Here is a 14559-nt window from a genome sequence, read left to right on the forward strand (position 1 = left end):
GCCTGATAGGATCAAGAAAAGGGATGGCGTCTTTTAGGTTTTTAATTCTATTTTATATCGTTACTACCACTGGAGGGCGCCAAATGTGTAACTTTCCAAAAACATGTGCTGCTATATTAATATTAATCATTTAACAATAGTCAAAGTAAAATCAACAGTGATCATGCAATACAGCTTAATATTAAAGCACAAACAAAGTTTATAATGAAACGTAAGGTGGTCACTTACCCCCCATAAAATGATCTTCTGTTCAAACTCTTTATCTCCTTCAAACATTACATGAATGTTCACCTGGGACAATCAGAGAATTACTTATTACCAACATTAGTCATAATTAGAGATATGATGGGGTGTATATGTGAGAGGTAGAACATGTCTTTGTGGTTTCTACCGTGGTGCTGTTGGCCTCGACATAACTGAGCTCTGGCAAGGAGTTCTTTGCATAGATGGAGATGATAACTTGACTGCCGGTCTGGTGCCAGTCAAATCTACACGGCATCACCGTCGTCCCCTGGAGATAGAGAGAGTCAGAGAAAGACAAGATGATCATCATCAGGAAACTATAACATTTGTTAACGTGAAAAATTTGCATTTCCTGTGAAAATGCAGTGTGGATGCTTTAAGCTGAAGCTGTCTGCAAAAACTAGCTGAAAAAGCTGAAAAGTTGCAGAAATTGTAAAAACTTTGCAGAAGCAAAAGAAGTTTGCTAAAATGGAATAATTTAGCAGAACTGCAATATCTTAGAGGAAACATAATACTTGGCAGAAATACAATAGCATAGCAGAACTTTGCAGAAATATTGTAACTTACCAGAAACATGATAACTTCTCAAAAATACAAGAATTTAGGAGAAATAGTGTAAGATAACAGAAAGAATATATTTAGCCAAAAATACTTAAACATTACGGAAACACTATGATTTAGAAAAATAGTACAAGATAGCAGAAATACTGTGATTTACCAGAGACACTGTGATGAACTATGAATATTGTAATTTTAAATTAATACTATGTTTTAGCACAAATACTATAATTTGACAGAAATACTATCATTTGGCAGAAATACTGTTTCAGCACAAATACTCTGGTTTAGCACAAATATTATAACATAGCAGAAATACAATTATATAGCAGAAATGCTATATTTAGAAAGAAAAATATAATATAGTAGAAATAGTATGATTTAGCAGAAATACTGTATTTAGCACAAGTACCAAAAAGTAGCAGAAATACTATGATTTAGCAAAAATACTATGATTGAGCAGAAGTACTAAGATGTAGTAAAAGTACTTTGATTTAACAGAAATACAATTATGGAGGAGTAATACTTTAAAATGGGAGAAATATTGATACACACGCACATACACAGAGCCTAAAGGGAAGAGTATTTGTGCCATGGAGTGTTAACAAGAATGTGAGGTCCATATTAGAATAGCTGGTAAAATCATAAAAGTTTGCAGAATTGTAATAAATGATGAATATGAATTACTGGTCTGTGACAGTGTATTAATTTGTAGGGAAAAAAATGTTGACAAGGTGGAATCGAACCCACGACCTTTGGTTTGAAGACCCGTGTCATTACCAACTGCGCCACTGGGAAAGAGAGCGGGCATTTTGAAAAAATAGGACAATGAGCAGTCAGAATTAGATCGCGGTGAGAGGCGAAAAACGCTGTTTTTTGGAGTTACAAAACGTTGTGTAACCCAAAAACTAGGTGGATTGAAGCATAGTTCTTGTACTGGGTGAATCAGCGGACTTTGGTGTACTTTGACTGCGATTTTCATTGCTCTTTGTATCTCAGTCGCGGAGATATGACGAGAGAGGAAACGGAAGACCTCAGATATGATTGGCTGGCTGGGAAGCCGTGCAGGCCCTGATATGTGCATTTGAATGTCTGAGTCCTCACAGAGGATTGGCTCCCTGGGGACCTGGCAGAAATATATAGAAATACTATGTTAAGCACAAATCCTATAAAAAGCAGAAATACTATGTTAAGCACAAATCCTATAAAAAGCAGAAATACTATGTTAAGCACAAATCCTATAAAAAGCAGAAATACTATGTTAAGCACAAATCCTATAAAAAGCAGAAATACTATGTTGCCTCCACCTGCCCAGGTATTCTTTGAGAATACCTGGGCAGGTGGAGGCAATGCTCTGGAGAGGAGAGGAATGATGGGGAAGATTTAAGCATGTAGTGAAAGAGGACATGCAGTGAGGTGGTGTGACAGATGAGGATACTAGAGATGGAGGCAGAAGGAGGCAGATGATCTGCTGTTGTGTTTTGGAATTTGCATGTGTTTTGGATTTTGCAAGTGTTTTGGATTTTGCAAGTGTTTTGGATTTTGCAAGTGTTTTGGAGTTTGTACGTGTTTTGGAGTTTGTACGTGTTTTGGAGTTTGTACGTGTTTTGGAGTTTGTACGTGTTTTGGAGTTTGTACGTGTTTTGGATTTTGCATGTGTTTTGGAGTTTGTACGTGTTTTGGAGTTTGCATGTGTTTTGGATTTTGCAAGTGTTTTGGAGTTTGTACGTGTTTTGGAGTTTGCATGTGTTTTTTAGTTTGCAAGTGTTTTGGAGTTTGTACGTGTTTTGGATTTTGCAAGTGTTTTGGAGTTTGCAAGTGTTTTGGAGTTTGCAAGTGTTTTGGAGTTTGCAAGTGTTTTGGAGTTTGCAAGTGTTTTGGAGTTTGCAAGTGTTTTGGATTTTGCATGTGTTTTGGAGTTTGTACGTGTTTTGGAGTTTGCAAGTGTTTTTTAGTTTGCAAGTGTTTTGGAGTCTCTACGTGTTTTGGAGTTTCTACGTGCTTTGTCTCTAGGGGCCACCGTAAATTAAGTTCCATCTTACTATATCTTCCTTTATTTTTTTGTATAAGGGTAGGTAGTTCTGTTCAAATAATTTTGTAAGATCTTTCGGTAAATTTATGCCTAAATATTTAAAAGACTCCGTTTGCCATACCAGGGGATAACTACATTTTATTTCTTCTGGTGGGCTATAATTATATGAGAGTAGCTGGGTTTTACCTATATTAATTTTATAGCCTGATAATTGGCCGTATTGTTCAAATGATTGCATCAGTTTGGGTAAAGAATATGTTGGGTGTCCAAGGTAGACCAAAATGTCATCCGCATAGCAAGCCAGTTTATATTGCATCCCTTTGATAGAAATTCCCTTAATGTCTTCGTTTTGCCTAATGAATTGAGCTAGTGGTTCCAAGTATAATGCGAAAAGTAACGGTGACCATGCACAGCCCTGTCTAGTGCCCCTTTTTAGGGTAAAACTGTTAGATAGGCATCCATTAATTTTAATCCTGGCTGTAGGATTATCGTATAGTGCTTGTATAGTTTTAATAATCGTATCATGAAAGCCAAATTTATATAATACCCTGTAAAGGAACTTCCAGTTGACGGAATCAAAGGCTTTTTCAGCATCTACACTCATCACAATTGCTTTGATTTTATGTTTTTGTATATGGTCCATAATATGTAGTGTCTTTTGTATATTGTCCTGTGTTTGGCGTTGATGTATGAAACCAGTTTGGTCATTACATATCAATGTTGGTAGGAACTCTTCTAGCCGTTTGGCCATGATAGATGTGAAAAGTTTATAGTCCACATTAAGAACGGAGATTGGCCTGAAAGATCCACATTCCATTTTATCTTTGCCTTCTTTTGGTATAACTGAGATAATTGCCTCCTTCCAGCTGGGGGGCATTTGTGCCTTTTTCAAGACCCAATTCAATGTAGGCAATAAAACAGGTATCAGTTCCTTTTTAAATTCTTTATACCACTCTGCCGTGTAACCATCTGGTCCTGGTGATTTACTTAATTTAAGCCTATTAATTGCAGCTTTTAATTCTTCTTCAGTTATGTTCATTATCATTGTTTGATTTTGTTCTTCATCTAAAGTGGGTAAGTCTAGAGGGTTCAGGAAGCTATCAATCTGAGCTTCAGTCCCGCCAGGGGCTTCAGAGTATAGGGTTTTATAGAATCTTTCAAAGGCTTCCTGTATTTCATTTAATTTATTTTTTATCACTTTTGTACTTAGGTCCCTAATTTTATAAATTGTATTTTCCGCTGTCTTTTTTTTCCAATTTCCACGCCAATATTTTGGTAGATTTAATGCCACTTTCATAGTGTCTCTGTTTCAAAAACATTAAATCTTTCTTGATTTCTTGTGTGGCTAGATTGTTAATTTCATTCCTAATGTTTTTGATTTCCCTTAATATATCCTGTGCTGAGTCCCTTTTATGTCTTCTTTCTAGTTCCTTTAGTCTCTTATTCAACTCCTCTAGTTTTCTATTCTTATCTTTTTTCCTAAATGAAGTTATTGCTATAATTTTCCCTCTTAGTACCGCCTTCAAAGTATCCCATAGTATGGGAGGTGGTACTTCTCCGGTATCGTTGAACTCTAAGAAGAGACTAATTTCTGATTTAATTTGTGCCTTAAAAGGCGAATCATTCAACAGACTTGAGTTCAATTTCCATGTATTATTTTTTAACCGTAGGTTAAAATCAATGGATAAGTATATTGGTGCATGGTCACTTATATCTATCGTCCCAATTCCACAAGTATGTATTTTATCCTTATCTTTACTAAATGTTATGAAATAATCTATCCTTGTATAAAGAGAGTGTGGAGCAGAGTAGTAAGTATAGTCCCTTCTATTAGGAAAAAGGTCTCGCCATATGTCAATTAATCCTACCTCCTCAAAAAGTGCATTCACTTTGATATATGGGGATTTCCTATTATACGTTTTCCTGCTAGACGAGTCTAATTTTGGCTGTAGGTGTATATTTAAATCCCCTCCACAGATCAAAAGGCCTTCTGTTTCTGTTACCATAATATTAATAATCCTTTGGAAGAAACTAATATCACTCTCTGGCGGGGCATAAACATTTAAAAGGGTGATCAAATTCCCATCTATTTTTCCTTTTACTAGAATAAATCTGCCCTCTTTATCACCCATTTCAGATACTTTTTCAAAGTTTAATTTGCTTGAAATAAGGATTGCAACTCCTCTCCTATGTCCTGATTTGTATGAAGAAAAAAACAAATTAGTAAAACCCATTCTCTTTAATTTTACATGCTCCTTATCTGTCAAGTGGGTCTCCTGTAAGTAGACTATATGGGCTTGTTCTGCTTTCACTTTAGTTAGGATTTTAGTACGTTTAATTGGATTTAACAGCCCATTAACATTGAAAGATAGAAATTTTACTTTATCACTAGCCATATGTAATCAACGTATGTCCATGGAACAAATAAAATGAAACTTATCAGATCTACTCCCTAAACAAACAAAGATATCAAACATAAATAACAAGTACAGAAAAAAGACTGTGGTTCCAAGGCTGGGGTCTCTAATAAGTGACCCTGGGTAGAGCTAGAAAAAGCGTCTAGCTGTGAGGGAAAGCCTCTCCCATATATGGGCTGAGGGCCCCCGCCATGGCACTTGAGGCGGAAGAAAACAAAGTCGTTGTTCATTACACGGAAAGTGTGTCTTTATGCATCCCTCGCTTATATCTATATAATCTCATCCAATTGGGGTAGAGATATACACACAAACATCTTGAAATATATATAACACCGCGTATTTTTACCTCATTTTAAAGCCCAACAGTACTTATAACTCCTCTGACGAGGGTATGATCTGTCTTCTGAAGGTTCGCAGTCTCGCCCTGATATCTTTCTCTCGCTCGTCGTCTGTCCCTCGCTGAGTTGATCCTCTCATTGTTTCCCAGGCGGTACGGGACAGCTGCTCGACCAGACTCTCCTTCGATGTAGTCACATTAACTGGAAGCCCTCTGTCCTTCATGTCTGTAGTCGCCTCCTCCGCCGTCTGATACAGACATGTTCCATCCTCATAAAACACTCGTAGTTTTGCCGGGAACGGAGTATGGAAGCGGATATTTTTCTGCTTTAACACCCGCTTCGCCTCTACGTACTCCTTTCTCTTCTGCAGTACTACTGGAGGGTAATCATGGTCAAAGAATATTAATTTCCCATTCAGAAAAACTTTCTTCTTTTCCCAAGCTCTACGTAGGATCTCTTCTTTAACCCTATAGCGGCGAAATTTGACTATTATTGATCGCGTTTTATCTTGCCTGTCTCCGGCGGGTCTTGATGCCAACGCCCGGTGTGCTCTCTCGATGCCAAACTCCACAGTAGGTGGAGCACGCAGCTTGGCCTTCTTATGCAACAGGTCATACACCTAAATAAAAATAAATGTCTAGTTTGCTATATGGATTAATTGAACACGTGGATTCAATAGATATCTTCTGAGTGAAGGGTGTTCCCTTCACGTCTTCCTACCTTGCCGTTGTAAATCTCAAAGAAGCTGACGTAGGCAGAGAGATCCAAATTAGCATACCTCCTGTGGTGGAAGTAGGCAAAAACATCCTGGGCTAGAAGTGAATAGACTCAAATTATGACAAAGTCTGTTTTTTTGTACAAAATCCAGTTGTTTCATTTAAGGTCCTACCTGCTAATGCGTAGATGCCTTTAGCACTGTTCTGCTGCTTCCCTGTGAAATCACCTCCCATTGTCTTAAAAACAAATAAAGACTTTGAATAAATTCCACATTTGCAAAATTGTGCTTCAACCCCCCCCCCCAAAAAAAAACATCAATCTCCTTTTTATTAATCTCTACAATACACAAGAGTATCGGAGTTAGTGTATAAACATGGCAACTGTTTTCTCTCCCTTAATTACTCCTTTATATTCAGATGATAGAATAGAGAATCTACAAATTATTCCTGACCTACCCTGCTTGTTAAAGGGCCGCTTGCGAACGCACACACAAATCCTTTGGGGCTCAATCTTAAAAAAGGCAAGAGATGTGCAGAGAAATGACTGTGCTACAGTTTGCAAAGCTACAATAAAACTTTCTGGATGGAACATTGTAAGTCCATGTTCAAACCTACCGTTTCAGTAGTTGATAAGGGTGTGATTTCCAAAGTCGCTCTGAAATCCTGAATCATCTCAAAGAACTTCTGGTTGGCCCGGGAACCTTCCAGAAACTATAAAGACAAGCAAACAAAAGGTACTGTAACAAAATGAGGAGTAGTTTTGCTCATGTTTAAAACAATTTACATTATAAAATAAAAAAATAAAAAAAGAATAATGGTTGAAGAAATCTTTCACCTTTCCCCTCTTGGTTTGCATATCTGGGGGCTTTATAACACAAGAGAGCCTTTTATTGCCTTTGTTCAACTCCATGGGAGCCACAGATTTCCTCCTGCCTAAAATGTGAAAAAACAAACAAACAATATACACACTTAATATACGCACACACACACACACACACACACACACACACACACAGAAATAAATAAATGAGATGTTAACACCTAATACCAATAAAATGGGTTACATACCTCTAACTGTGGATGGAGTAGGCATTTTCTCTGTCACGGTTTGCGGGGGCAAGCCGTGTGGAATATATATAGGACCAAAAGGCGGCAGCTCTGGTGCAGGTGAGTGTTTATTAACAACAAAAATGCAAACAACAAAGGCGCTAGGAACATGAAACTGAAACCTAAACTGGGTAAACTAACAACACAAACCAAGAATGACGGTGCAGGGAGGTCCGGGGAAATACATACAGGGAGACCGAGGGGAAACAACACAGACGAACCAGCAACTACTATGACAGAAGACACAACTTAAATACACTCAGAGAACACAGGGGGATTACATACAGGTGGGGACACAGCTGGGAGTAATTAACATGACGAGACTAGGGAGGCAAACTGAAAACACTCACATAAGACACAGACCTTCACAATAAAACAGGAACTTACACATGAAAGGACACAAACTAAGAAACGCGGACTAGATACAGGAACACACGGGCAGAACAGAGTAAACACTAACCAGAGGAAGAACAGAACCAAAATCGCGAAGAGAAAACACAAAACGCTGGGTCAAAAGGACCCAGGATCATGACAGTACCCCCCCCTCAAAGGCTGGCTCCAGACAGCCCAACAAGAAACAAAACAGCCAGAAAAAACAGAAAACAACCCGACCAGGGCGGGCGGCGGGGGACCCAGGAAGGAGGGCTCGAAGCAAAACAAAACCGGAGCACCAGAAGGCCAAAAGACAAAAACAAAAAAACGAGCCCAAAACCAAAAGAAACGAAGCACACCAAAACACAGGAAAAAAAAAAAAAAAAAACAGAGTCCAAAACAGAAGAGTTCAGGGGGCCGACAGCACAGGAGTCCAAAACAGTTCGGGGGGCCGGCCAGGGGGCCAACAGCACAGGAGTCCAAAACAGTTCGGGGGGCCGACCGTGCGGACGGCAACGGCGGCGACGTGGATACAGTTCGGGAGGCCGGCCGTGCGGAAGGCAACGGCGGCCACTCAGGCGATGGCGGTCCGGGGGCCGGCCGTGCGGGAGGCAGCGGCGGCCACTCAGGCGATGGCGGTCCGGGGGCCGGCCGTGCGGAAGGCAGCGGCGGCCACTCAGGCGACGGCGATCAGGGGGCTGGCCGCGCGGAAGGCAGCGGCGGCGCCCAAGTGTCAGGCGCACCGGCCGAGGCTTGGAGGGCACAGGACCAGGCGACGCTGAAGCAGAGGCAGGACCAGGCGTAGCAGAAGCACAGGCAGAGGCAGCTGGACCAGGCGTAACAGAAGCACAGGCAGAGGCAGCTGGACCAGGCGTGGCGGAAGCACAGGCGGATGCAGCTGGACCAGGCGTGGCGGAAGCACAGGCGGATGCAGCTGGACCAGGCGTAGCGGAAGCACAGGCGGATGCAGCTGGACCAGGCGTAGCAGAAGCAGAGGCCGCAGGACCAGGCGTAGCAAAAGCAGAGGCCGCAGGACCAGGCGTAGCAAAAGCAGAGGCCGCAGGACCAGGCGTAGCAAAAGCAGAGGCCGCAGGACCAGGCGAGGATGAAGACTCTGATGAGGCCGGACCAGACGAGGATGAAGACTCTGATGAGGCCGGACCAGGCGACGCCGAAGCGGCCGCAGGTGGCGGCTGGACAGGCTCCTTGGGCCCTCCAGCGGAGACAGGAGGTTGAACGGGCCCCTCGGACCCTACAGCCGACGAGCCATGAGGCTGGTGTGGTTCTTCGGAACCACCAGCTGACGAGGAAGGCTGCTGGACGGGCTCCTCGGGCCCCCCAGCAGAAACAGGAGACAAAGGCCGGAGCGGTCCCTTGGACCCTCCAGCGGAAACAGGAAACAAAGACCGGAGCGGTCCGTCGGACCCTCCAGCGGAGACACAAGACGAAGGCTGGAGCGGTCCCTCGGATCCTCCAGCGGAGACACGAGACGAAGGCTGGACGGGCCCCTTGGACCCTCCAGCAGAAGCCATCACAAAGCCCGCAGGCATGGAGTCCACTGGCAGACATGAAGGAAATGGGTGCTGTGCTGAGCACTGGCCCTGCTCAGACAGCACTGACACGGGGCACTTCCCAGGTGGCTGCTTAAACTCCAGGGGTCCAGAATCAGCCGAGGACTGGGACCTAGCCTCTGGGGAAGCCCTGGAGCGGCAAACAGTGCCAATGGCGGCTGAACCAGGAAAAGCACCTTGAGGTGAAATTAAACTTTCTCCCTGCACGGAGTGAATGAGTGAAGCCGATGATACTGGAGCCAGAGCTACTGGGGCCTGCGCTACAGGCGGCACTGGAGCTACTGGGGCCTGCGCTACAGGCGGCACTGGAGCTACTGGGGCCTGCGCTACAGGCGGCACTGGAGCTACTGGGGCCTGCGCTACAGGCGGCACTGGAGCTACTGGGGCCTAGAGTGGCTGCGGGGGAGGTGATATGCTGTTCACAAAGTCATCTGCCGCACAGAACACCGCCCCTGAATGAACAGTCATACAGTCCGCAAATGGAAAACAGTCCTCACTCACCACAGCCGGCGAATTAGAAGTCCGAACGTCCAGCTGTGGGGTGGCGCGCTTGCGGCGCGATCGGCGCGATCGGCGTCTCCTCCCCGCAGACGGCTCCGACGGGCCGGGCAAGATCGCATCCGGCGAGTCGGGCAGCGAGGCAGGAGTGGCTGAGAGAAGGTGGGGTGTGTGCCGGAGAAAAGCCTGTATGGTCGGAGGTAGTGAATTTAGTAGCCATGGCAGGCCGGAAAAGAGCCGTTGTAGCCGACCTTCCACGGCGCGGCGAAGCTCGTGCGGAGGATTCTCCAGCCACAGCCCGAGGAGGATCTCCACATTGTAGCCGATGTCATCCTGGAGCTCCTCGGACGGATTGACTGCCGCTGGGTCCATGGTGGCTGGTTCGTTCTGTCACGGTTTGCGGGGGCAAGCCGTGTGGAATATATATAGGACCAAAAGGCGGCAGCTCTGGTGCAGGTGAGTGTTTATTAACAACAAAAATGCAAACAACAAAGGCGCTAGGAACATGAAACTGAAACCTAAACTGGGTAAACTAACAACACAAACCAAGAATGACGGTGCAGGGAGGTCCGGGGAAATACATACAGGGAGACCGAGGGGAAACAACACAGACGAACCAGCAACTACTATGACAGAAGACACAACTTAAATACACTCAGAGAACACAGGTGGGACACAGCTGGGAGTAATTAACATGACGAGACTAGGGAGGCAAACTGAAAACACTCACATAAGACACAGACCTTCACAATAAAACAGGAACTTACACATGAAAGGACACAAACTAAGAAACGCGGACTAGATACAGGAACACACGGGCAGAACAGAGTAAACACTAACCAGAGGAAGAACAGAACCAAAATCGCGAAGAGAAAACACAAAACGCTGGGTCAAAAGGACCCAGGATCATGACATTCTCAGGTTCATCATTTTGCTTTATGGCCTCAGGAACAAAAGGCTGCAAAGTCGCTGGTTGTGTATCATTCTTTTTACGCTGCTGATTCAGAATTACTAGATGACAAAAAACAAATATAATTCAGATTTAACAGAAGGAAAAGACCAAAATATTTCTTCATACATTTAAAGTACTCAGAAACTTATTCAAATACATTTTAACAGGTACATGATATGACTTTGTACCCTGCAGATAACCAAATGAATATGGCATGGTCACCAACAACAACATGTTGTTAAATGAAACAGATGTGGCACTGTTATGATTTTTTAAAATGCATTATGCATTTTTAAAAAAATCTTTTTGCTTTCTGTTTTAAATGAATAAGTAAATCACAACCAACCAGAGTTTTTGAGGACTGATGATGGTGGGGGCTCGGGATGTATGGTTTCTGGGTTAGCTGAAAAGGATTCTGTAGCTGAGACTGGTCCTTGAACAGAACCTGGGGCCTGAAACATACACGTCTGCCGAGCCTGGGACCGAGTAGCAACTGAAAGTGACACAAAACCAAGTCAAACTGCTGAAATATGAGTTTATGCAATTCAGACTGCACTGAAAAAAGTCTAACATGCAGTCATTCATTCAATCTAATAAGTGCCATTCAAAACAGAATAAAATCATTGATTTGATTGTGAAACCCTTTCTTTTTGCATTTTAAAATACCACTTTTGATTTGGATGAAACTAAATATCTGTACAAAGGACACAACGCAAAGTTTTTGATTTCTCTCAAAACATATATTTCTTTTCATGTTGAACAGATAATATCTTTAATTTGAGTCAAAGTGATTTGCACTTGAACACGCCCACCAGAAATAGACCGGGACCCATTTTTATTCTGCATGGCTGCTGGAAACATCGTGTCACATCTTTGATTAATTTCATCTGAAAATAAACGTAAGTAAAGCCAAGTGTGTTACAAAAGCTTTTATAATTTGTATTGCCAAAATTGCAGAAAATAACCCCATTTAAGCTGGGTCGACAGCCACCCCTAATTTTTGCATGATTGTAGCTGCTAGCTATAAGCTAGCTAGCTATCCTGCGCAACGTTAGAACTGGTTACCAGAAACCGACCATCACAGTCGGGAATGCAAGTTAGGCAAAAAGCCGTTTTTTACCAGTATACTAACTAGCTAGCGTTACCACGATGCATCGGTGGTGGATACAGCTAGCTAGCATAAGTTCATAGTTCATAACATTCATAGTATAACTCCGTGCTCCGCTTCGTTTGAATTTTTCTGGTGAGCTCGCGGTTTCTAGACACAAGCTTGTGTTTGTTGATTATGCAATTCACAAATCTGATTAGTCAAATAATTGTTCTAATAGTCTGTGACCAAACAACTATCAAAATAGTAGTTTATTATGGTCAAAGATTTATCAGGTGTGCCAGACTTCAGTTCTTCACTTGTACATTTTGTTCCATATTTTACCTCAAGATATCCCAGAAAGATGAAGCTGAGGAAGAGCTGCAGAGTACCACCATGGCACTCTTCGTCTTCAGGGACAACTCAAGCCTCCTACATCAGCCTCGAGACATCGGGATAATCATTGATGGTGTGGAAGTCCTGAATGAGTTGCCTTCTGTGGCAGCTGGAGTGGCAATGGTCTTTGGACTCTGTTATGCTCTTAATATGGAATATCCACGAGGATTCAGGTTCACCTTTGAGGCTCTTCAAAAGATTATGATGGAGCTTGACTTTAACAAGATGACCTCTAAGATTCGCAAACTTAATTGTGAACTTAACACTGCACAGTAGTGTGTTTGCATGCATGTGTGCATGTGTATGTGCACATGCATGTGCATGTGTGCTTGGTTATTTTGCTTGGTTGGCCTGCAGTGGTATTCTACATTCAAAATTTATAAGAACACCCATTTGAAAGGGAGATTTAAGTTGATTTCATTGATACATGTGTAGATTTTTTTTTTTTACATTGTACAGGCACAGTGCACATATAAACATTTTTGAGTACTTGCAAATTGGTTTAAAAAGAGTTTTTATAATGGTTTTATGCCAGTTTTAGACAGGTTGCAGGTTTTATACTGGTTTTCAAAAGATTGCAGGTTTTATACTGGTTTTCAAAAGATTGCAGGTTTTATAAAACAAACATTTCTCTAATCATTTCTGCCGTAGCACTAAATCTGTATATTACTAATATAATAATATTAGTAATATACGCCTCAACATACGCTCATCATATTCTGTGATTATAGTTAAAATGGTTTGGAACAATAAATAATTTTGAAATAATTGGTTGGCCAACTGTCTTGTTTTTTATAGGAAATGCAGAGCATTTTTGAACTGAAATAAAATGAAATGTAAAAAATATAGTTTGAATATATGTAAATCAATTACCTGGCTTCAACACAAACATATTAGTTCATGTTAATTTGGTTCGATGTGAATACATTAGGTTGGTTAAATTTCAATATATTAGCTTGGTTCAATAATTAAAATATGGTTCTATGTAAAAAAAATCAATTTGGATCAATGCAAAATTTAAAGTTTCAGTCAAGTCTAGTAATATTGTTTATATCAACATAAAAGTATCAGGTCATATCAAGTGACTCAATTTGGATTCTATAAAGCCAAATATTTTGGATGTGACAACTGGACATCATTTTTTTTTTTATTTGAATAGGGTTATTCTTTTTACAGTGTGATTATTACCAGCATTATTGATCTGGATTAAGACAGCCACTACTGGTAAAATGGAGGAGAAAAAGGTAAGAAGAAGAAGAAAAAAAAAAAAAAGCTGTACGAGGCTGTCTGGCAAAACACAAGTGACACCAACAGTAAATTCACCACTTATTTTTCCGAAAACAGAACAACCAAATTAGACATCCACAGTGGTAGAAAAGTGTGTTACTTGAAACAATCCTCCATTTCTGACCATTACTTAATCATTTTTCTCCCAATCTCACCCTGAAAATAATGACTAAATACAGCAGGAAAGTGTTTAGAGAGGTCACATTTGGAAACTGTTTTTCTTTCTATAGTAACAAAATTCTTTTTACAAGCCCTAGGTATTGCCCCCTGGTGGCCATTAAAAAGAATAGAAATTTAAGACAGAGTCTACACCTTTATTTAAATGTCTAAAAAAAAAAATGTCAGACAGCTTTTAATCACCTGCCTGACACAAAAATATGGAACTGATTGACTTGTTTGACATACTTACTGTACATTACGAACATAAAAAGACAACAAATATCAAGTAACTTTAACCAGTAGTGATGTGCGATACCACTGATTTCCTTTCCGATCCGATACCAAGTAAAATTCAGGGTGGTATCAACGATACTGATCCTTTTTGCACGATACTTTGTGCAAAAACGTATTTTATTTATTGTATCTCAAATTATAGCATCATAATGATTACAGGACATCAGATTACTTGTTCTTATCACTTAATAATACAGAATTCATCATATAGAAATAAAAAAAACCTGAAGTTGTGCGCTATTTGAGCACCTTGCCTGCCTGCAGCACTAAAGGACTCCATGAGAGACGTCTGTCTCGCCCTAGCAGCACCTGTCCCTGTCCACTCCTCCTCCTCCTCAGTTCGCCTCAACATACGCTCATCATATTCTGTGATATGATTTACTCTGAGGTGTTTGACAAATTTGTGGTGTTGCCACAACACCTCACTTTCTTGCCACATGTATCACAAACCACGTTTGTGGATGTAAAATACGTCCGAACATAACTCCAGTTACGCTCAGCCATTGTTGTGACTGCGCACGCCAAGGGACTG

The 14559-nt window shown here is 41.6% G+C and overlaps 1 protein-coding gene across 3 annotated transcripts; it reads right to left on the reverse strand.

Moving 5' to 3' along the window:
• Nucleotides 1–30: 30 nt before the first annotated feature.
• On the reverse strand, nt 31–13429 carry LOC308401710 (uncharacterized protein). Of its 3 annotated transcripts, XM_080890060.1 has the most exons (7): nt 7373–13429; nt 7140–7237; nt 6920–7015; nt 6478–6541; nt 6309–6400; nt 5597–6207; nt 31–1927 (listed from the first exon to the last, which is right to left on the reverse strand). In XM_080890060.1, the coding sequence occupies exons 1-6, from the start codon at nt 7395–7397 to the stop codon at nt 5620–5622; spliced, it is 963 nt and encodes a 320-aa protein (XP_080746186.1). In that variant the 5' UTR covers nt 7398–13429; the 3' UTR covers nt 31–1927; nt 5597–5619. The 3 variants fall into 3 exon arrangements, 1 of the variants encoding a protein (XP_080746186.1); XR_013972594.1 differs by lacking the exons at nt 31–1927; nt 5597–6207 and adding an exon at nt 6761–6815 and having other exon boundaries at nt 6341–6400; nt 6920–13429; XR_013972595.1 differs by lacking the exons at nt 31–1927; nt 5597–6207; nt 6309–6400; nt 6478–6541 and adding exons at nt 6628–6641; nt 6761–6815 and having other exon boundaries at nt 6920–13429.
• Nucleotides 13430–14559: the final 1130 nt, after the last annotated feature.

Source organism: Rhamphochromis sp. 'chilingali', assembly GCF_963969265.1.
Source record: "Rhamphochromis sp. 'chilingali' genome assembly, chromosome: 8".
NCBI lineage: Eukaryota > Metazoa > Chordata > Actinopteri > Cichliformes > Cichlidae > Rhamphochromis > Rhamphochromis sp. 'chilingali'.